The sequence below is a fragment of the Macrotis lagotis genome, chromosome 1, assembly GCF_037893015.1.
Source record: "Macrotis lagotis isolate mMagLag1 chromosome 1, bilby.v1.9.chrom.fasta, whole genome shotgun sequence".
Taxonomy (NCBI): domain Eukaryota; kingdom Metazoa; phylum Chordata; class Mammalia; order Peramelemorphia; family Peramelidae; genus Macrotis; species Macrotis lagotis.
Window position 1 is genome coordinate 698,139,254 of NC_133658.1, and position 24,299 is coordinate 698,163,552.

General features: G+C 33.0%; 1 protein-coding gene across 1 annotated transcript in view; it reads left to right on the plus strand.

The window, feature by feature from the left end:
- The window catches only part of LOC141507801 (sodium channel protein type 9 subunit alpha-like), a 158,059-nt gene that overhangs the window by 39,582 nt on the left and 94,178 nt on the right, over positions 1-24,299 (plus strand). Inside the window, exons 2-4 of the mRNA XM_074215793.1 lie at positions 18,355-18,616; positions 20,264-20,382; positions 21,024-21,113. Coding sequence (XP_074071894.1) covers positions 18,404-18,616; positions 20,264-20,382; positions 21,024-21,113 — 422 coding nt within the window. The 5' untranslated portion in view covers positions 18,355-18,403. The remainder of the gene's footprint in view (positions 1-18,354; positions 18,617-20,263; positions 20,383-21,023; positions 21,114-24,299) is intronic.

Here is a 24,299-nt window from a genome sequence, read left to right on the forward strand (position 1 = left end):
AGAGTAGATTATATATAAAAAGAAAGGAAAGAGACAATGTTGCTGTTTGTGTGGAAAATTATTCCTGAGTCAGCTACCTGGTTAAATCAGTCAACTGACTTAAACACAAACAGTAACATTTTGAGAAGAAATTGGAAAGAATATTAAGAGAAATATATAGCTTATAATCGAAAAAACTTGAAACTGAAGTATTTAAATATGGAATTAGGAATGTAAATGTAAATTGGCAACAGAAATGATGCCGATACTTTTATCCAGATCTATTTTTATATGCCTACTGCCACTAGAAGAACATAAGAGTACAGAAAATACCTTTGTTATCAGACATTTAACTTTCTTGTCAAGCAGAGAAAAAAGTCAAAATTGCAAATATCTAAAATGGTCCCCTGGGAAGACCTAAAAAAAGATTTTAAGAATCAAATAAGTGTAGGAGCAGCTAGGTGACACAGTGAATAGAGCACAGGGCCTGGAGTCAGGAAGACCTGAGTTCAAATCCAGCCTCAGACACTTACTAGTTACCTAGCTGTGTGACCTTGGAAAATTCACTTAACCCTGTTGCCTTGCAAAAACCTAAAAAAAAAAAATCAAGTGACATGGAAGAAAATTGAGAAAAGATGTTAAAAATGCAAGAAAATAATGAAAAAAGGAAACAACATCTTGGTAAAGGAAGCACCTAAAAACATGGAAGAAAATAGCACCTTAAAAAACAGAATAGATTAAATGGTAAAAAGGGTACAAAAATTCAATGAAAAGAACTCTTAAAAAAGCAGAATTGGATAAATAGAAAAAAGACATAAAAAATCTCACTGAAGTAAATAATTCCTTAAAACTAAGAATTCAGTTAATGGAAGCCAATGACTCTTTGAGACATCTAAAACAATGAAGCAGAATCAAAAAATGAAAAAAAGTAGGAGACAATGTGAAATATCTTATTGAAAGTACAACTGGCATGGAAAATAGATTGAGGAGAGATAATTTAAGAATTATTGAACTGGCACAACTAGGTTACACAGTGGATAGATCAATGGCTTTGGAGTCAGGAGTATCTGAGGTCAAATCTGTCCTCAGACACATAATAATTACCTAGCTGTGTGGCCTTGGGCAAGTCACTTAAACCCATTGCCTAGCAAAAACCTAAAAAACAAAAAAAGAATTATTGAACTATTTGAATGTCATGATTAAAAAAAAATGAGCCTACACATCATTTTCCAAGAAATCATCAAAGAAAACTGTCCTGTCAGTCTAGAAGCAGAGGGTTAAAATAGAAAAGAAAGGATTCCACTGATCTCCTCCTGAAAGAAATTCCCCCTGCCAAAAAAAAACTTCCAGGGAGGTAGAGGTAAGATGACAGATTACAGGCAAGTACTCACTTGAGCTCTTTCCCAAACCCTATAAAGACCTTTAAATAATGCCTCCACACAAATTCTATAGTGGCAGGAGCCATAAAGAGATAAAGTAAAAGCATTTTCCACATTCCAAGACATCTTAGAGGGTCAGCATGAAAGATTTACTACATCAAGGTGTAAAAGGGCACAGTCCAGCATATGTCAAGTTAGCATAGTCATGGGTTTTGGTATTCCTTGAATCAGCAGTGACAACTGCTACTTCCAGGGCTCTCATTCTCTACTGGTAAGGGGGTCAAACAAATGGTGAGGAGATTACAGGGGTCTCTTTGCTAACACTGAGACAAGACTCTTGTTGCTTTTCCCATACTCTGGTGGTAGTCATAGGATGAGGAGGAGCATTAGCATACCAGAGCTTGTGACCACAGTGTAGAAGGGACCCTCATAACAGTTACAGGGCAGATAAGAGTGCTTGTGGTCACTCACAGACCAGTGCACAATACTGGAGAGTATTAACCACTTCTTAAATCTTACCACATTGGGAGAATTGAAAATGTATAAGTCCTTAAAAGTCTTTCTAAAAATAGCTGGACAAAACCGCTGAAGTCTGGGATTGTTCACCCTCCATGGAAGGAGAGTCTTTTTTAATGAAAGGTAAAAATCAAGTCATAATCTGTGAAAATGACCAAGCAACAGGAAAAACTCTGCCAATGAAGATTACTATGTGACAAGGAAAATCAAAATAGACACTCAGAAGAAGATAACAAAGTCAAAATTCCTATAGTCAGAATCTCCAAGAAAATTGTGAATTGATCTCAGGCCAAAGAAGAGCTTTTTTAAATCAATTAAGTGAAGTCAAGAAAAAAAATTCAGAAGAGAAATGAGAGTAATGCAAGAAATCATGAAAAAGAGTCAACAATTTTGTAAAATGGCACACCAAAAATACTAAAGAAGACAACACCCTAAAAACAGAATAGGCCAAATGGCAAAAGAGGTACAAAAAAAAGTCAATAAGATGAAGAATGCCTTAAAAAAGTAAAATTGGCCAAATGGAAAAAGAAGCACAAAAATTCACTGAAGAAAAAGCTTCTTTAAAAAGTAGAATTGCAAAATGGAAAAGGAGATACAAAAGTTCACTGAAGAAAATAATTCTTTAAAAAATAGAAAATACATGTTAATGAATTAATGAAAAATCAAGAAACAACCCCCCCAAAAAATTAAAAATTAGAAGACAGTGTGAAATATCTCATTGGAAAAACAACTGACCTGAAAAATAAATCTATGAGACATAATTTAAAAATTATTGGACTTCCTAAAAACCTGATAAAATAATAACCCTGCTATTCTAGAATAAGAGGGTAAAATAGAAATTGAAAGAATCCACTGATCACCTTTTGAAGGATATCCCAAAATGAAAACTCTTTGAAATATTATAAGCAAAGCTGTCAGAAAGACACAAGTGGAGCTATGATCAGGATAACACAATATTCAATAGCTTCTATTGTGAAGGACCAGAGTGCCTGGAATTTGATATTCATGATGGCAAAGTAGCTAGGATTAAAACTAAGACTCACCCACCCCGATAAACAGCATAATCCTTCAAGGAAGAAAATGGACATTCAATAGATGATTTTCAAGAATTCCTGATGAAAAGACTACAGCTGAATAGAAAATTTGATGTTTAAATAAAGAACCAAAGAAAAGCATAAAATGGTAAACAGGTAAGGGACTTAAGGGATTTAATAAAGTTAATATGTTTATATATATAAAGTTAAAATGTTTATATTCCTACATTAGAAAAATATAATTTATAAGGACTTTCTCAATATTAGGGTAATTTAAATGAGACTACATAGACAGAAGGCACAGGTAGGTATGAGTTGAATATGAAAGGATGATATCTAAAACAGCAAAATTAAGAGATGAAAGATGTATGGGAGAAAGGGAAAGGGAGAGGTAGAGTAGGGTAAATTTTCTCACATAAAAGTGTCAGGAAAAAACTTTAACAATGGAGAGGAGAAGGGGAGGGGAGGAAGAGTAAGTGAAGCTTACTATAATTAGAATTGGCTTTAAAAGGGAATAATATGCACTCACTTGGGCATAGAAATCTATCTAACCCTACAGGAAAGGAAGAAGAGAAGGAGGATGTGATAGAAGGGAGGGCAGATTGAGGGAAAGGATGGTCAGAGGCAAAAAAAAAAACTTGTGGAAGGATGGGGTGAAAGGAGAAAAAGAAAAGAACAAAGGTAGAGAAGTAGGATGGAGGAAAATACAGTTAGTAAGAGTAACTATGGAAAAAAACCTGAAGCAAGGAAATTTCTCTGATAAAGGCCTCATTTCTCAAACATACAGAGATTTGAGGCAAATTTATAAAATAAAATTCATTCCCCAATAGATAAATCATCAAAAGATATGCACAGTCTTTAGATGAAGTAATCCAAACTGTCAATAGCCACATGAAGAACACTCTAGGTCACTATTTATTGGAGAAATACACAAGAAATACACAAATACACAACAATATTATTGGTTAATAGGACAGAAAGGAAATTAACAAATGTTGGTAGAGATATGGGAAAAAATAGACATTAATTTCACTATTTGTGAAGTTGTGAACTGATCCAACCATTCTTTAGAGCAGTTTGAAACTAAACCGACTATGAAAACATATATACCCTTTGACTTAGCAATGCCACTTCTAGGTCTATATTCCAAAAGAGATATAAAACATAAAGGCAAAGAACTTATATATACAAAAATATTTATAGCAAGTCTTTTCTGGAGGCAAAGAATTGGAAACTAATACCTGTCCACTGGGGTATGGCTGAACAGATTGTGTTATGTGATTGTGATGGAATATGATTCTACTATCAGAAATGATGAATGCTTTCAGAAAAACCTGGAAAGACATGAACTGTTGTCGCAAAGTGAAATGTACAAAGTAACAGCAATATTTTTAGAAACTCATCTGTGAATGAGTTAGCTATTTTTAACAATACAGTGATCCATGACAATTCTGAAGGACTTATAATGAAAAATGTTATTTGTCACCAGAGTAAGAATTGATGAATTAAATATACTTTTTTACTTTAATTTTCTTGATGTTTTCTAAAAATCTGTTATCTTTCACAACATAACTATTACAAAAATGATTTGCTTCACTACACATATACAACCTATATAGTATTGCTAGCTTTCTTAAATGAGATACTGCGAGGGAACAGAAGAAAGAAGAGAAATTGGGACTCATAGTTTTAAAACGTGAATGTTAAAACTGTTTTTATGTATAACTGCAAAAATAAAATTCTAACTAAATTAAAATATGAATACTGCCAAGAATGTTATAGTCAAATTCCAAAGCTCCCAGGTCAAAAGAGAAAATACTGCAAACAGTAAGAAGGAAGCAATTCAAATATTGTAAAACTGCAGTCAGGATAACACAAGATTTATCAGCTTCTACATTAAAAATCCTAGGTTTTTCAATATCAAGAGCTAGCACAATTGATTGGCCAACAATGGGTCCCAGGCTAACCCCACTTGGGTTGCAAATTTTTCTAGAAACCCTGAGGGTCTTCCCATCTCTTTATGTGACTATGCAAATGAAGTCATTTTTAGCTTCATTTTTTTTGCCTTCCTTAATCAAGGAATGAGGGCAGCTAGTACATAGAGCACTGGCCTTGGAGTCATGAGTACACTAGGAGAAGAGGAATTCAAATCTGACCTTAGAAATTTGCCATTTAGTAGCTACAGGATCCTAGGCAAAAAACTTAACTGTAATTATCTTGTATCTCCAACCATGTCCAGTCATCCTGATTCATATCTGACAACTGGATCCAGATGGTTCCAGAGGGAAAAGTGAGGTTGGTTACTTATCACAGCACCCCCCCCCATTCAAATCCAATTGATATGTTTGTCATTGCATCTTCTCTCTGATGTCATGACAGTGAAGGACAAGCATCAGTCAAGGAATGGAAGTTGCCTCAATTAAGAGCTGATAAAGACCTTAACTTAAAAAGACCCAGGTCTCCTGTTATATGTCTTATCATTATGATTTATATATGGCATTTGTACCTAGATGATTCTGGAGGGGAAGATTTTCTGAAAGCATTCTGCACAGCTTCACCTCACATAAATACAATTTACTTGCTTTTCATGGCAACACCTCCCTGATGTCATGGTCTTCTTCAAGAACAAAGGACTAACAACAACAGCAACAACCTGGTAAAACAGTATAATCCTTCAGGGAGAAAATGGATATTCAATGAAATACAGTATTCTTGATAAAAAGACCTGAGTTGAATAGAAAATTTGATTTTCATATATAACTCTCAAAAGTATAAAAAAACAGAATGGGGATAGTATAAGGAATTTAATAACATTAAACTCTATATTTGTACATTGGGAATGATGTTTGAAACTCATGAACTTTTTCATTATTAGGGCAATTAGAAGACCCAGGTTTAAATGAAATGTGAATGGATTTTATCAAAAAAAAACTTAAGGGATGAGAAAGAGAAATACACTGGGAGAAAGGGAGTGGTATGAAGGAATAAATTATCTCACATAAAAGAGGTCCTAAAGGCATTTTACAGTAGAGGGGGAAAAGAGGAAAGTGAGGAGGGGTGCACATGAACATTAGTTTTTATCAGAATTCTCCCAAAGAGGAAATAACATACACACTAATTTGTTATAGAAAGCCATATTACAATACAGAAAAGTAAAAGGGGAACAAGATAAAAAAATGAGGGGGAGCTGATAGAAGGCAGGTCAACTTGGTTGAAATTAAAAATATAAGTAAAATACTATTGATAATGGATAGGGTAATAGGGTGGGGAAGAGAATAGGACAGATAGAGGGAATATATGATGATGGTAAATGCATAGTGGATAATAATTACTATGAATAAATTACAGTGATTTCATTTATCAAATATAAAGAAAAATAAATCATTTATAGAACTAAGAATCATTCCTTAATTGATTAATGGTCAAAGAATATGAACAGGCAGTTTTCAGAAAAAAGTAATTGAATTTATCTATGTTTCTCTGACAAAAAGCTCTAAATCAATATTATTTAGAGAAATACAACTTAAAATAACTCTGAGATATCACTTCACACTTATCATATGACAAATGCTCATGGTGATGCGTAGTTGTCAACCATTCTGGAGAGCAATTTGGAACTATGCCCAAAGAACCATAAAGCTGTGCAGACCTTTGATCTAGAAATATCCCAAAGTCATAAAACAACAAAAAAAGGAAAAGGACCTGTGTGTAAAAAAAAGTATCTATAACAGCTATTTCAGTGGTGGCAAAAAATGGAAAATTAATGGTATGTCCATCAATTAGGAACTGACTAAGCAATTGTATATGATTGTGATATATTATGATTTAGAGAAATACAACTTAAAATAACTCTGAGGTATCATTTCACACTTATCATATAACAAATGCTTGACGTGATGTATAGTTGTCAACCATTCTGGAGAGCAATTTGGAACTATGCCCAAAGAACCATAAAGCTGTGCAGACCTTTGATCTAGAAATATCCCAAAGTCATAAAACAACAAAAAGAAAAAGGACCCGTGTGTAGAAAAATATCTATAGCAGCTATTTCAGTGGTGGAAAACATGGAAAATTGATGATATGTCCATCAATTAGGAACTGACTAAGCAATTGTATATGATTGTGATATATTATGATTGCGATGGATGCTCTCAGAAGAACCTGAAAAGACTTATATGAACTAATGTAAAGTGATATAAGCAGAACTAGGAAAACTGTATGTATTAACAGCAGTGTACTGTTAATAACTTAGCTCTTCTCAGGAATGCAATGATTCAAGACAATTCTAAAATATTTTTGATGTAAGATACCATTCATCTCCAAAAAACTAATACAGTCTAAATGCAGATCAAAGATATTTTCCTTAGTTTTATTTTTTACATTTGTTTCTTTCACAGCAAAACATACATGGAAATGTGTTTTGCATGATTACATAAAGTTAAAGGGTACTATGGAACATAAAATAGTTTAAAAGAAAGTTTGACAAAAGATCTAATTAAATAGAGTGATCCCAAAGAAAATTAAGGATTAAAATGGACAATCAATTATCTTTATAATATTGTTATTATTGAGGTAATTGTTGTTCTGATTCTGCTTAATTCACTTTATTTTATTTTTTTAGGTTTTGTTTTTTTTTTGCAAGACAAATGGGGTTAAGTGGCTTGCCCAAGGCCACACAGCTAGGTAATTATTAAGTGTCTGAGACCAGATTTGAACCCAGGTACTCCTGGGCCAGTGCTTTATCCACTGTGCCATCTAGCTACCCCTTAATTCACTTTATATAAGTTCCTGAAAATCTTTTCAGATGCTTTTGAAACTACCCCCTTAGATTTTTTACATCACCATTGAATTCCATCATCTTAACTTCTTTTTTACTGTTCCACTCTTCATAGACATTTCCAGTTCTTTCTCACCACAGAAGGATACAGAATGAAGCCTATTTTTTTTCTTTTGGGGGGGTGGGGTAGAGGGCGGGTGGTACAGGCAAGGCTTAAACACAGAATTTGTTTTACATGACCATACATATTTGCAATGATTTTTGTTTTTCTTACCTTCTCAATTGGTGTAGGACAGAATAAAGGAGGAGAACTAAAATAAAATTTAAGAAAAATAAAAAATAAATGAAAATATAGAAATGAATAAAAAAATAGAAAACACATTCAAAAAATTAAAATATAATAATGTAAAGATAATAACAGCAACTATTTTTTACCATCAAATACAGAGAAACAACCTTACCTGTATGCTAATTTCAGAGTAGAAAGGAAAAGTGATCAGATTAGAAGTGTCTCTAACTCTTCAACTCTATTTCCACTTCTCTATATATTTCTAAATCTGTATCATTTATATTAATATCTAGCTATATATCAGTCTATACATAGAGATATACAAGTTGAAGAAGACACATTTCCTGATGATTCTTATAATTGAAAGAATAGTTAATAACATTTTGTAATAAGTCTCAGATCTTATTAATAGGGGAAAATGGTGGTTGAAAGAAATAACCACTCTTGAAAAATCTAGTTACAACTAAAGAACTGCTTAGACCATGGATTGTTTGTTTTTTCTGACAACAACCCCAGAGCTTGACACAGTCCTCTCCTAACAGGTTTAACAGATGTTGTTGGAATTTGAATACCTTAAACAGAATTGAGTCAGTGCATACAACTTTCCTTGCTCAGTTAGGGATGGAGCTCTCTCTGATAGTATTCAACAGGAACTTTACTAAATAAAAAGATAATTTTTAATCATGAGATAGGCCTAATTATGTTATGGTGCCCTAGGTTCTTATATATGTCTTCTTCACCACAGCAACTATATATTTTGAGAGAGAACATGCATGGCTTTGGTACCTTAGCTCCTTCATTGATAGTGTCCTTGATGAATGGTACACACAGAAAGAAAATACTAAAGGTCAGAACAACTGTTCTGTTCCATTGGACAAAAACTTCCTATCTGAATTTTTCCTTTCCTCCTTTTTTCTTCATTAAATTTCACATACAAATTCCTAAAGAACCAATTTCAGAAAGATACAAACACTTGATTATATGACCTTTTATTTAAATAAATGTCTGTGTGGAGGAAATACCAGGTCTCTGTTAGCACAACTTGTCATTTAGTCTGTACTTTCTTCCATGGTGACAATCTTGATTTCTCTTTTGTCATAATCCCCATGCATCTACAACCTAGGGGACCAGTAGATTTAGCATATTCTCCTTCAGAAGTCAAAATCTTTTCACACTAGTTAAAACTCTACAAATTTTTGGACAAAAATCACTAAATAAAGTGAGTTATCTCATATTTGTTTATTGTCTATTTTACAGGATAGAGATTAAATATATTTGGTTTTCCTATTAAGGATTTTATACAAATAAAGGTCTGGATGAGCTATTTGATTAGAGAGTAATTTTAATTTCAAGTTAGTCACTTGAGCAATATGAAATTTGCTATATATTCTTCAAATATAATTTTTTTAGGAGTTCAGCCTGTAAAATGATGTCAAACCCAAATTGCATAGAAGAACTTTACAGAAGCTGTTCTGCTCTGATGTAATGTAAAATTGTACACATATTTCTATTTGATTAATTATTTATTGCCAGTGAAACTTTGTTTTTTTTATTTGGCTTAGACTTTGCTGACAGGAAAACTATGGTAATACTATCAGACAGCTGTATTGATTAATGTTAGAAGGGAAAGAAAGGTTGTCATTTAGAATTTAAATAAAAACTATGAGAAAGATTTTGTAGAAGCCAAATATTGATAACTTTTGCTTGTCCTTGAATTAGGGAGTAGAAATTACACATTTGAAGCTCAATGTTGGTTATATATTCACTAGTTTGAGGAAAGCAGAGAAGTAGAGTGATTATGAATGGAAATAAATTAACATGGGTAGATCTTTCTTTTCCAATACAGACTCCTTTTTTTACTGATTTTGCAGAGGAAGACCTGACATTAAATCTGGTCTCATACACTTATTATTTTTTGTGACCTTAGCAAATCACTAAACTTGTTTCTTCAACTTTAAATTGAGGGTAATAGCATCTATTTTTGCAGGATTGTTGTGAGGATTAAATGAGATAGTATTTGTAAAAAGTTCCTATCACAGGGTCTGAAGGATAATGGACTATCCACCTATCCATCCATCCATCCATCCATCCATCCATCCATCCTTATATATGTATCCATCCATATATATGTATGTATGTATATTCCACTTCCTTTCCATTCTTTCTGCTTATAGACTGAATATTATTATAGAATAAGAATAATATGAAAAAATTGCATGTTGGACATAGCTGTATTTTCTATTGCACTCTGAAATGTAGAAAATGGCTATAAATTTTATAGTTACATGATATAATTTAAAATGTTTATATGTCTACCTAAGAAACATAAATAATAATTAAAGATGAACTGATCAGTTAAGAAGGGAGTTTTTCTTAGGTTACTCAAGAACATCTGTTCCTGATAGAGACTTTGGGCTGCCAAGCTAAAAGTTAAGAAGTACATGGAGGACACCCAGAGGTCACACATTTATTAGTCTAATTAAAGAAATTTCTTTGGACTTTTAGGGACAATATTACCTTCTGAAACTAATGCTAAATTTTGAAGTTTACTTATGTGGCAAGTACAAAGGTTCAAGAGACATGGTTTCTGGATAATTTAGTCATTTTGTTGATAAGGCTCAAGTTATTAATAAAAGGATGGTCATTTAGCAATCTCTCTTAGACCAAAGACAGTCATGTCAGTGGACCCACAGTTTATATACCCTTCCTTTAAGGGACTAATGTCACTCATCATGATGTCATCCTTGGATAGAGAAAATATGTCTGCACCAGACCATTCCCACCCTTGGGCTATCTAGACAAAAGCATCTATCTCCACCCAAGCTTGAGTAGAACACAGTCCCTTCCCCACCTTAGATTAAATTCCTTGTAAAATTGGGTGAGGTCTGACCAAAATGAAAAGAATTAATTCAATCCCATCAACTGGTTCATTGGTTCTTGAACTTCTTATCAAACCAAAAATGCCATCATTATATTAAAGATGAATTACAGAATGTCCCACTATGGCTGATCAGGCCAATACAAGATTAGAATGTTCTACCACAGGTTGGGTACATGCAAATGCCTGTGGTAGTTACTCTAAACTTATGTATCTCATATTTCCTTTGAGCTGCTTCAATTCTGCCTTGCTCATAGAGTGTAACACCTTCTCATGCAACACCATGCTGGGCAATTCTGTGCCAGTGTTTCCAATGTTACACAAATCAGTTCCAAAGTTCTTAATATCGTTGTCCCCATATTATTTCTTCTGACTCCCCTGTGAGTACCTATCCTGTGTGAGTTCTCTACAAAAAGTCTTTTTGACAAGTCTATGCATGGCATTTGAACAACATGGCCAGCCCATAGGAGTTGCACTCTCTGTAGTGAGATTTGAATGCTTGGCAGTTTAGCTGGGGAAAGGACCTTCATGTCAGGTATCTTCTCCTGACCAGTGATAATCAGAATCTTCAAAAAAACAATTTAAATGGTGCTGGTAAATCCAGGTTTCACAGGCATACAGCAATGAGATAAGCATAATGTCTCTGTAGAATTTCAGTTTGGTGGTCAGTCTAATTCCTCTTCTCTCCCAACCTTTGGAGCCTTCCAAATTCTGAGCTAGCTCTGGCATTGCAATGTATTGTCAAGGTAATATTCTTCAAGAGAAAACTTTATATGAGGGCTTTGGGAGAGGGGAGAGTTCTGAATCCCCTCCCCAATATTGGTTATTAAAAGCATTTCTCACATTCCACCATTTGATTCTATTGAAAGATTTTGCTAAGGAATTAATAACAGAATACTTTTCATTTAAAAAAGTAGACAAATACAAAAATAAATTAATTCAAAAGTTGCCAGATTAAATTCAGTTGTAACATAAGGTTCTGGGATGGGATACATAAATACATATGGTAATCTTTTAAATATCAATTAAATTATATATAATAAAACATTATCAACTTCTAGCCATGTTTAATTGAATAGTCTCTATCAAAAGTGGATGTTTCTTAAGGTATTTATATAATAGATCACAAGTTATTCTCCTTCTAAGATAACTAATTGTACTGATATTCTTGTCCTTAAAACAGAACCAAGACAGTTAAATCATCATATCATCTCCTAGATCTTAGGGGTTACATATCCTAGATATCAAAAACCATATTTATATCCTGGTTTCACATGTCTTAGCATCATTTGCCTAATTATCCTCATACCATTGTGAGAAACCAAAAAATCTTAACATACACAGGTGGGATATTTTCAAAAGGAAAGGTCACATTGGGGAAAATTGAATCAGGAGAATCATATTTTAGCTCATTCCAAAAGTCATTCTCCCAATCTTTTCCCATAAGACTTCCTACTGCAGTTCATGCATGAAAAATCCCATAGGGTTGCTGGCATGATGGTTAATTGGCTCAATAGTATTACTTGATAATCATACCTGGATTCAGACTACGAGTAATATCAACTAACAGTCCCAAAAGATCTTAAATAATAAGTTCCAATCATCAGAGCTTCAAAAGTAGCTTCAGCTTTTAAAGATTACATATTCTAGATAACTAGCATTGACTGTATTCTCACACTGGTAACAGTAAAAGACTCCTCACAAAAATTAAATCTTGATATAAATAGTACCCATACCAAATAGATACCTTTTCATCCTTAAGTTAAATGCTACACAAATTATTTTGCTTTAAATTGCTTAAGATAGAACAAAAGACTTGCAATGAGATGTGTAAATATAATAATTCCAAATTGTATAGAGAGAACAGGTTAAATAGAGCATTGTCTATAGTAAAACATGCTTAGTATTTGATCATGTTCAAATGGAATTAAATAAACTACTGCTCTCAGAATCCTTTTATACAATGGAAACATCTATATGGTAACTCTTAAATTTTTTGCATGCATTTCTCCACAAGTTATAATCCAAGATTAAATAACAAACATATGTAAAATCATATTTTCCATTAAGGTAGGATAAGATAACTCATATGTTGCTATTCTTCACTAGTATAACTGACTGTATTTATATACTATTCTTTAAAACATAAACAAAAAGATGCTTATGAGCAACATCACAATTTAATAGATCCATATCTTTGTCTCACAAGTTTCTTTAATTTTGTTTACTTATACTTCTGAAATAATCAGATACTTAAAGGAATTGCATGTAAGTACAAGCACTAAATTTAACTTTTGCTTAAGCTGTGGAATAACTATTATTCAGATCAAAACAGCAAGCTCTTTCATACTAACTACTTATTACAATAATTCAGATGCTTTAGTATTAATCTAAATAGTAACAGATCCAGGATTGCAATAACAAAATTCTGCTGTAGTCTACTGTGATAAGATAGATTTGTTATGAGTGTTATAAACAAGGACATGGTTACAACAATTTTTAAAACTGGACCTCAAGGCATTGGCAACTACATAAATATGAAACTAAGTGGACAGGTTTCTTATATGGGAAAACAAATTAAGAAGATTTACCAGGCAACTAAGTGGAACAGTAGATTTAAGCACCAGCCTTGGAGTTAGGAGGACCAAATTTGGACTCAGACACTTTATAATTGCCTGTCTGACCTTGGGTAAGTCACTTAACCTCATTGCTTTGCAAAAACAAAATACCTTTCCTATCTTATTCTCAGAGAAAGATATTCACTTCTTGGTCTGAGATGTTCTCACCTGCAAGTTAAAATGCTAACTTCATATTTTTAACTCAGAAATCCTTTCTCTAATTATTCTTCTCAGACTAACTCCTGAGAGATTCTCAGACTGTTTCAATTCCCTTAGGTTAACAAGCTAATCTTGGGAATCCTTACACAAACATAGACGAAGAAACAAGTAAAACAGAGTCATAATTACTCAAAAATCAAAAGATGAGATTAAAAATATTTTCTTTCCTTGCTTTAATATTTATCTCACTTAGTTATTCATTTTACCTGACAGTAAGCATTCAATTGCTACACCTTTGCCTAAAAATGCTAAGAGTAGGGCTTCTATCAAAACCCTCTTGGTTAGTATTAATTTAAAAATAATTATGTTCTTTTTATTTAATGAATTCTTTTCAAACATATAGCTTAATTTTTATATAATCATAAAAACTTGAAAGCAAGGATTATAGTTTTAGAGATACTCTCAGAGTATTGGCCCAGATTTCCCTTAATGGAAACTCCATTTCTGCCAAAAAAAATAAATCAGGATGTATTGCTAGTGGGGGGGGGATTGGTTTCTTAAGCTGAATATCACTTTATCCAAAATTTTCCAGGTGTAATTTTACTGTGTGCACAGGCTTTCTCCCTCTCATTCCCATATGGTTTACTTCAGGGGATCTTTTTCAAGGAGACACATCTACTTGTATCAGGTAATTCCTGAAATATTGTAGCTCTGGTATAAAAACAGTATGGATAAAATCAGAACATCTAGGTGGATAAAAAACTGAATCCCAAAACTCAGTTTCGTGAGGTTTGACCTCAGACCCTTATTAACTGTGAGACTCCATACAAGTTGCTTGACCTTGTTTGCCTTGTTTCCTCCGCTGTAAAAATGAGTTGGAGATGGAAATGGCAAACCACTTCAGTATCTTTGCCAAAAAAATAAATCACAAATGAAATCACAAAGAGTTGCACATGACTAAAGAATAACATTCTTACATTTTCTGATTTTCAATTAACTTGCTAAGTACTATATATTCTACCTCCATTAGGAAAGAGGGTTACCTAGAAAATTCTTAGAGATCCTATATCTGCCACCACTGAAGTTTATTCCAGCTAGAGCTTTCAGGATTCTGTGGCAAAGGTCTGTATGAGAGTTGCATGAGTGAAAAGAAGATACGTTTAGTAGACCACAGAAAAAAAATCATACCTATGGTAACTTTTAACTTCCTTAAGGAAAGACTAAACATAAGAGTATCTATGATTTTCCAAGTATCTAGTACAGCATATATCACCAAGCTATCAAATCACCAATCTAGATGTCTTTTTATCTGTTAACCTGAAAACCCATTATTAGTCACTCTAAGCAGTTAGGTGGTACAATGGATAGAAAACTGAGTCTGAAATCAGAAGACTCATTTTCCTGAGTTTAAATCTGGTCTCAGTCACTAGTTATGTGACCCTGTCAAGTCACTGTTTGCCTCAGTTTTACAACTGTAAAATGAGTTGGAGAGGGAAATGACAAAAACACTCCAGGATCTTTACCAAGAAAATTCCAAATGAAGTCACAGAGTTGGACGTGACTAAATGACTAGTAAAAACTAAGTAGTTGATGAATGCCTTTTGTTTAGAATTATGCAGTTGGAATAGTCATATAATTTGACTATTACTTGGCAATTGGCTTGGAAAAAAATCAGTTTATACCCCAGTTCTAAAGCAGGTCAATGCCAAGGAACATTCAAATTACCAACCAATTATTCTCATTTCACACACCAGCAAGGTTATGTTTAAGGTTCTGCAAGCTAGGCTTCATAATTTGTAAACCAAGAATTACTAAAAGAGAAGGATGTTTTTTCAAAAAGGCAGATGATGTAGAGACCAAATTGCTAATGTTCACTGGATTTTGGAACTCCAGAAAAACATCTACTTTTCCTTCAATAACTAAATTAAAGCCTTTGAATGTGTGGATGGGAGTACCAGATCATCTTATTTGTCTCCTGAGGAACCTGTATGTAGGCTAAGAAACTACAGTTAGGACCTAACATGACTTAGAAGTTTACAGTGTTCATTATGTGAAATGCCAGGTTGGATGAATCAAAAGCTGAGATTAAGGTACGAAGAACATTGGTATTAACAATATCTGCTTTACAGACAATCCACCTCTGTTGGCAGAGAGTGAAAAGGGAGTAAGAAACCTCATGATATAAGTGAAAGAAGAGACTATAAAAGCTGACTGGAAGCTTAACATAACAAACTAAGATCCTAGCAGCTGGTCTCATCACTTCTTGGTAACAGAGAGAGAAGAAATGGAAGCAGTATTACATTTTATATTCCTAGGCGCCAAGATCACTGAAGTCAAGAGACTATCTATAGCCATGAAATTAAAAGATGCTTGTTCCTTGGACAGAAAATCATGGCAAATCTAGACAGTATACTAAAAAAAGCAGAGAAATCACATTGCTGATAAAGGGTGTATAACCAAAGCTTTGGTTTTTCCAGTAGCAATATATATAGCTAGGAGAGCTGTCCTATTTTAAAAAACTGAGTACTACAAAATCAACACTTTTGAATTGTGGTGCTAGGGCAGGTTTTTGCAACTCTTGTCAGCAGGGAGAATAAATCAGTTACAACTTAAAGAAATTAATTCAGGTTATTCATTGAAATGTCAAATACTGAAGTTGAAACTTAAATAGTTTGACCTCATAATGAGAAGATAGGACACAATGGAAAAGACCCTCATGTTGGACAAGATTGAAGAAAAAGGGGGGGAGAGACAGGAGAGGAGTATAATAGAAACAGCAGACATGAACTTGGAAAGACTATGAGATATAGTGGGGGAGAAAAGGGCCTGGTGTACATAGGATCATGAAGAGTCAGACATCATTTAGACACTGAACAACAAAAAATGTGGGGAACTTGACCTCAAATTGAACAGGGGCAGAAGTATTCTTGTAATGATCTAAAGTATCTTTTTGAAAACAAAGCCCCATTAATAACAAAACAAAACATCAGTGTACTTCCAATGATATACAGATGTGTAGTGTAATACTACAATCCTCAAAGAACTAAAAAATGAGGGTCACCAAAAGGACAATGGAAAGACATGTGGTGAATATGAACAGACCACACATATTACAAATAAGGAATAACACAGAAGAAATAATGTATGTAAACAACTGAATCTCACAACTATAAGACTATTTGTTATACTTGTTGATTTCTTAATATATTAAACAGGAAGGTGCATGTGTGACCTAACTAAAGAAGTATTGCTATTCATGACTGAAAGTAATCTTAAGTAACAAAAGGACCCACTTGCTAGTAAATGTTATTTTTTTTAAAAACGCTATTGATACTATTTGTTTTTTATACCGCAGTTATATCTTGATTTAATGTACTCACTGAACTGGAATCACCCCATTAACAAAGAAAATAATTTGAGGCAAATTTAGTCTTTTTTTTTATTTTTTAGGTTTTTGCTAGGCAATGGAGTTAAGTGGCTTGCCCAAGGCCGCACAGCTAGGTAATTATTAAGTGTCTGGGGCCAGATTTGAACTCAGGTACTCCTGACTCCAGGGCTGGTGCTCTATCCACTGTGCCACCTAACCACCCCATTAATGTCACCTAGCCACCCCCCAAATTTAGTTTTGAATGAGGAAAGTGCCATATCAAATAGAATGGGGTCTTTCAAAAAATAGTAGATTCTACTCATTGAGAATTTTTTTAAAAAAAATGTCTCAATGTTTGATTACTTTTTAGGTGTGGATTTTACTACATGGACTTTAAAATCCCTTTCTAAATTTCTGGATATTTCCTGGCGAACTCATCAAAATGCATTTTTACTCGTAAGCAAATATTCCATTAGACAAATATTAAGACTCTTCTATGAATACACTTAATAATACCTACCCTAATTATGTCAAAACAAATTTCATTAAATGGAAGAAACTTGCCTCAAAGGAAGAAGTAGTAATTAAATGGAAATTTCCAGGGATAATTCTTTGAAATGTCAGAAACTGGGCTGAGTCGTGAAGGGAGATCAATCAGGCAATGCACACTACTGTGTCCCCAAGAGATGCATAGGGATTGAAAGAAAGAAATAATGAGAGGGAAATGAGGAAAATATTGGGGTTCTTTTCTGGAAGTGAAAGACAGATTTTCATTATGAAAACATTTGAAAATTATTATTTTAGCAATTGTATGTAGCATGGATGAGGAAAGATTGGAGGCAAGGGAAGACCACGTGGAGACACTTAGAATCCCCATGCCAAACCTAATTTAATGAATTTAGTAGTATTAACAAAAAGACTAGTATGGAATTTTTAAAAAGTATGACATAATCATTGATCTTTAGCTTGGAAAAAGTTATAATCTGCTCAAGAATATTAATAGCAAAATATTTTAAAAACCTAGCAGATAGAAACATAATAGTACCTTTAAAACCACATTGAAAAGTGGGGAAAAAAGTGGCATCCATATTTTATAATATCTAAACAGATGCATAGTAATTATCAAACTGAAATGAAGCTACTGGCAAGAATTGAAAGACAAATCACTGGAATGTATAGATTCTTAATTTACATTGTTTACTGTCAACTTTTATTTTCTCAAAATAAAGCATTCACCCTTCTTTCAATTACTAATCTTGGTTAAAAATTGGAATTTCATAGCATTTTTGATCACTTAAATATTTTAATCTTTAGTTATAGCAAAAAGTCTCTCCCTGTTTCCTTTTTTTAAAAAATAGGAATATCATCTAAGAAGTGAAGAAAAATTAAAATTTTACCAAATAAAAGATGGCAAAACCCAGCAACCTCAGTTTTTTCACCAGAAAATCTCTTGCTAAAGAACATAAAACTGATAGAAAGGGTGATGAGGAGGAAGAGGCATTGGAACCAAGGAGTGACTTAGAAGCCGGTAAAAAGCTGTCATTTATTTATGGAAATGTTCCTCCAGAGATGCTGTCAGAACCCTTGGAAGAATTAGATCCATACTACAAGGATAAAAATGTAAGCATTTCTTTAAGCTATAAGGAAAATGTTTCTATTCTATCTTTAATGTATGAAAATGTTTGAATTGAAGTATGATTGTATTTGACAAATATACTGAATAACATTGTAAATATTTAACTTATAACAATCTTCTATTGTTATATTTAATCAAAATCACTTTTGTAATTGAAGTCTTGACTTCTGTGCTTTTAAAGTGTAAAGGATGGTGAAGGTTGCAACTGACCTTTTTAAAAATCTGCTTTGTCTAGTGGTAACTCAAGCTGATGCTTATATCCTGTTTCCTGTGAAATGTGCCTAATTTTAAATTCTGGTTCTTCAACTTATTCCCACAGTTCCCTTGAACACATCATTTAATATCTATGTACCTCATTTTCCTCAAATTCCTCAAATTTAAAAATGAGGCATGTAATTAAAATGACCTCTGATGTGCTTTTTAGACAGAAAATGTGTGATCCTCTAATTATTTATCTGGACAATCTCCAAAGACTTCTTTATATTTTATATTTTATATATGTTGTGATATAGCTTATCACAGATGCTTATCTTGATATAGTAGAGAGTATAGCTGATTGCTAGATTTAAAGTCAAAAAGGTCTGGGTTCAATCTTACTCTGAGACATTGACAACCTTTCTCATTTAAATTATCTGAGATTCTAACTTCTCAGCTGCAAAAATGAGACCTATGTATAACCTATACAGAAAAAACTCTAAACTTATGATCCTATGATCATTCCACATCTGTATGCAGGAAATTTCAACCTACAGAGACAGTCTAATTCAGTTTCTGATAGCTATAATTGTTAGAAAGCTTTTCATAATTCCCAGTCTCTAAGGTGGAAGAGATCTTTAAGATGATCTAGTTGATTTAATCCTGAGGAGTATCCATATATAAGCGAGTTAACCCATTACATTTTGGGGCAGTTTTGATTTCTAGGGACATATTAATTCTATCAAACTTAAGTTCATCTCTAAAATTTACTCTCCTTATTCTTAATTATGCCTTCTGTGGTCAAGCAAAACCAGTCTAGAGCCTATACTAAATGACACAGATCTTTAAATACTTGAACAAATTTATTATTTTATCTTTTCAAGTTTTAATATCCTTAATTCTTTTTTCCAAGACATATATTGCTTTACCTTCAGACTGAGTAACAGATTTTTTTTTGTACTGTCATTTCAGTTATGACCAACTTTTCATGACCTTATATGATATTGTCTTAGGACAGTAATAGATTTGATGTTCTTTAAATAATTTTCTAGTTATAAACTCTTATTAATCTACCTTTGCAAATATTTTTTCAGCTACAAAGTGCAGTATATGCCCATATTTATTTAATTTGATCCAAAACAGCTATTAGAGACAGGTAAGTGGCTTAGTGGATAGAACACTGGGATTGGGTTCAAGCCTTGTCTTAGACACTTACTTGCTCTTTGACTCTGGACAAGTCATTGATTGACTTAATCTGTTGGAGAAGGAAATGGCATAACATTCTAATATCTTTGCCCAGAAAATATTTAGTGGGGTCATGAAATGTTGGTACTGACTGAAAAATGACAACAACAATGATCAATGCAGACTAAAAAATGGATATGTTAAAAATGATTAAATTGTTTTAATTTCATTCTCTATCTTTCCTTCTGCAGACTTTCTTAGTATTGAATGAAAGGAAAACGATCTTCAGATTCAATGCCACTCCAGCATTATACATTTTAACTCCTTGCAATCTGATTAGAAGACTATCTATTAAGGTTCTAGTAAACTTATATCCTTTTCTAGGGGCTCATTGACAAAGTTGCTGCTTTAATAAAATAACAATAATAATGTTAAAGAAATACAACTTTTTCATCATCCAAATGTTGCTTTTTTACATCTAAAAAATCTCCCATTTTAATTCATTATAATTTCCCATTAATTGGGTAGGAAAACACAAAAGGTAGTTAAGAATTGTAATGTATTAGGTACTGGACTTAGTGATAGGATAAAATGGATTCAGTCTTAGACACCATCTATGTGACCCTGGCCAAGTCATCTAACCACTGATTGCTTTAATTAATCATTTATAAAATGGAAATAATAGGACTTATCCCTAGATTTGTTGTGAAGATAAAAAAAAAATATCTGCAAAGTACTTTTCAAATCTCAGAGTGCTAAATAAATGGTAGTAATTATAACTCTCATGATAATCAGGAAGATATACTGATCTGATAAATAGGTATGCTAGTGGTCAACTTGAAAAACAGTATCAATGACTGAAAACTGAGAGAAAATAATTTTTGTATGTGATTTAGTAATTCTTTAAAGTAAGAAGCTATAGACTGCCAGTTTTTGGATAAATGTACTGAGAACATTTATAGGAAATCTGTAGCAAAATTTATCATTTTATTTTCCTTGATTCTCGCTTACTCTATTCAACATGTTTATTATGGGCACTTTTATTATCAATTGCTTATTCTTGACAATGCGTACATCTCCAACCTGGGCAAAGACTCTAAAGTAAGTTGGCAAAATATAATTTAAAGTTGCATGTTGTAAATGGATCCACAGATTCCTTTCCCTTATATAAATTTGCCAATACTTCTATTTTCTGTGTTTCTATTTTCCTTGTGATCTAGTTGAATTGCTGCATTTTCACTTTCAGAAACATGAAAAAACCTTATTATTTTATATTTCCCAATCATATTCAAAGCAATTTTTAACATTTTTAAAAAAATTCTGAGTTCCACACTATTGTTCTATTAGAAACCAGAAGGGATGGGAATTCAGGGAAGCCTGGAAGTATTTGCATGAACTGATGCTGAGTGAGATGAGCAGAACCAGAAAAACATTGTACACCCTAACAGCAACATGGGGGGTGGGGCGACCAACCTTGATGGACTTGCACATTCCATTTCAGTGCAAAAATCATGGATAATTTGAGGGTATCTGCAATGGAGAATACCATCTGTATCCAGAGAAAAAATCATGGAGTTTGAAGTTTATTAACGTTAATTTAGAAAAAAATGTTTATTATATAATTCTGCTCTTATACTTTATTTTTCTTCTTTAAGGATATGATTTCTCTCTCATCACATTCAACTTAGAACAATGTATACCATGGAAACAATGTAAAGACTAACAGACTGCCTTCTGTGGAGGGGGAACGAAGATTGGGGGAAAATTGTAAAACTCAAAATAAATAAAATCTTAAAAACAAAAAACATAAAACAATTTCTGAGTTCCACATTGCCTCTCTCCTTCCCTTTCTCCCTATAGCTTTCATTGAGAAGACCAGCAATTTGATATAGGCTATACATATAGTCTTGCAAAACAAATTTCCATGTAAGTCATGTTATAGAAGAAAACTATAGTAAACCCAAGGGGAAAAAATCTATATCCATAAACTATCAGTTCTTTCTTTAGGGATGAATAGTATTTTTCATCTTAAATCCTTCAGAGTTCTTGGATCATTGAATTGCTTTCACAGTTTATCTTCTTACAATATTGCTTTTACTGTGTGTGTGTTGTTCTCCTGGTTCTACTCATTTCATTCTGTATCACTTCATGTAAGTATTTCCAGGTATTTTTGACAATATCTTGCTTATCATTTCATACAACAGAATAGTATTCCACCACAATCATATATCACACATTGTTCAACCATTCTCCAATAGATGTACATCCCCTCAACTTCCAATTTTTATCACCAGAAAAGAATTTATATAAACACACACACACACACACACACACACACACACACACACACATATTCTTTCTTTCTTTTGTATGTCTTTTAAGATACAAACCTCATGGAGCCATTGCATATGTAAGATTTTATAGACCTTTGGATATAGCTCCAAATTGTTCTACATAATGTTTGAATCAGTTCACAACTCCACCAACAATGCATTAGTTTCTTAATTTTCCCACATCCCCTCCAATTTTTGTAATTTTCCTTTATTGTTCTATGAGTGAAAGTAATAGGTTTGAGGTAGTACCTCAGTACTGTTTTACTTTGGATTTCTCATCAATAGTGATTTAAAGCACTTTCCCCCCCATGGCTATAGCTAGATCTGATTACTTCATCTGATACTATTTTAATCTATTGATCATTTTTCAATTGGGTACTGGCTCTTATTTTTGTAAATTTTACTCAATTCTTTATATTTATAGTTGAGATATGAATTGCTGTTTGACTCTGAGCAAGTCATTGATTGCCTTAATCTGTTGGAAAAGGAAATGGCAAAGCGTTCTAATATCTTTGCCCAGAAAATATTTGGTGGGGGTCTTCAAATGTTGGTCATGACTGAAAAATGACATATAGTTTAAAAATGAAGAATTTTTTTCAAAAGAAGCTATTTTCAAAAATTGTTAAATGTATTTCCCTCCATCCTATTTCCCAAATTTATTCCTCTCTCTTATTTCACTGTTATTCCTCAAAAGTGTTTTGTTTCAACTCCATCCTCCCAAATATGCTTGCCTTTCTGTAAATCCCCTTCTCTTATTCCTTTCCTCTTCTATTTTCCTATAGGGTTAAATAGATTTCTCTAGCCAATTGACTATGCATGCTATTCCCTCTTTGAACCAATTCTGATGAGAGTTAGATTCAAGCATTTCCCACCAGCTCCCCCAGCTTCCTGTTAAAGCTTTTTCTTATCTCTTTTATGCAAAATAATTTACCCCATTCTCCTTCTCCCTTTCCCTTTTTCCCAGGGCATTACTTTATCTCATCCCCTAATTTTATTTTTTTTAGATTTCTATTCATATTCAACTCACACAAGCCCTCTGTATATATATATATATATATATATATATATATATATATATATATATATGTATATATGTATGTATGTATATTCCTTCTAACTGTGCTAATAATGAGAAAATTCTTGAGTTCCAAGAATCATTTTCCTATGTAGGAATGTAAATAATTTAAGCTTATAATTTTCATTTTTTTAACCTTTTAACAATTCGAGTTTTGTATTTGAAATACAAATTTTCTGTTCAGCTCTAGTCTTTTATTTTTTATCAAAAATGCTTTATATCCACTTTTTTTCCCCTGAAGGATTATACTTAGTTTTGATGGTTGGGTGATTCTTGTTTCTAACCCTAGGTTCTCTACCCTCCAGGATTTCCTATTACAATACCTTGGATCCTTTAATGTAAAAGCTGTTAAATCTTGTGCTTTTCTGACTATGGCACCTTGATACTTGAATTGTTGCTTTCTGGCTGCTTGCAATATTTTCTATTTGAACTGGAAGCTCTGGAATTTGGCTAGACTATTCCTGGGCGTTTTCATCTTGGGGGCGGGGGTGTCCCTTTCTTGACATAGTAAATAGTTCATATCTATTTCTATTTTATTCCCTATTTCCAGAATATCAAGACAGTTTCCTTGATAATCACTTAAATATAAAAGTTCTTTTTTTAGTCATGGTTTCAGGTAGTCAATAATTTTAAAATTATCTGTCTTGGCTCTACTTTCTAGGTCATTTTTTTCCAGTGAGATATTCCCTATTATCTTCTATTTTTTGATTCTTTTGGTTTTACTTCTTGAAGTTTCATAAAGTTATTAGCTTCTTTTTTAATTTTTTTAGGTTTATTTTCAACACAAATGGGGCTAAGCTTGCCCAAGGCCACACAGCTAAGTAATTATTGTGTGTCTGAGACCGGATTTGAACTCAGGTACTCCTCACTCCAGGGTCA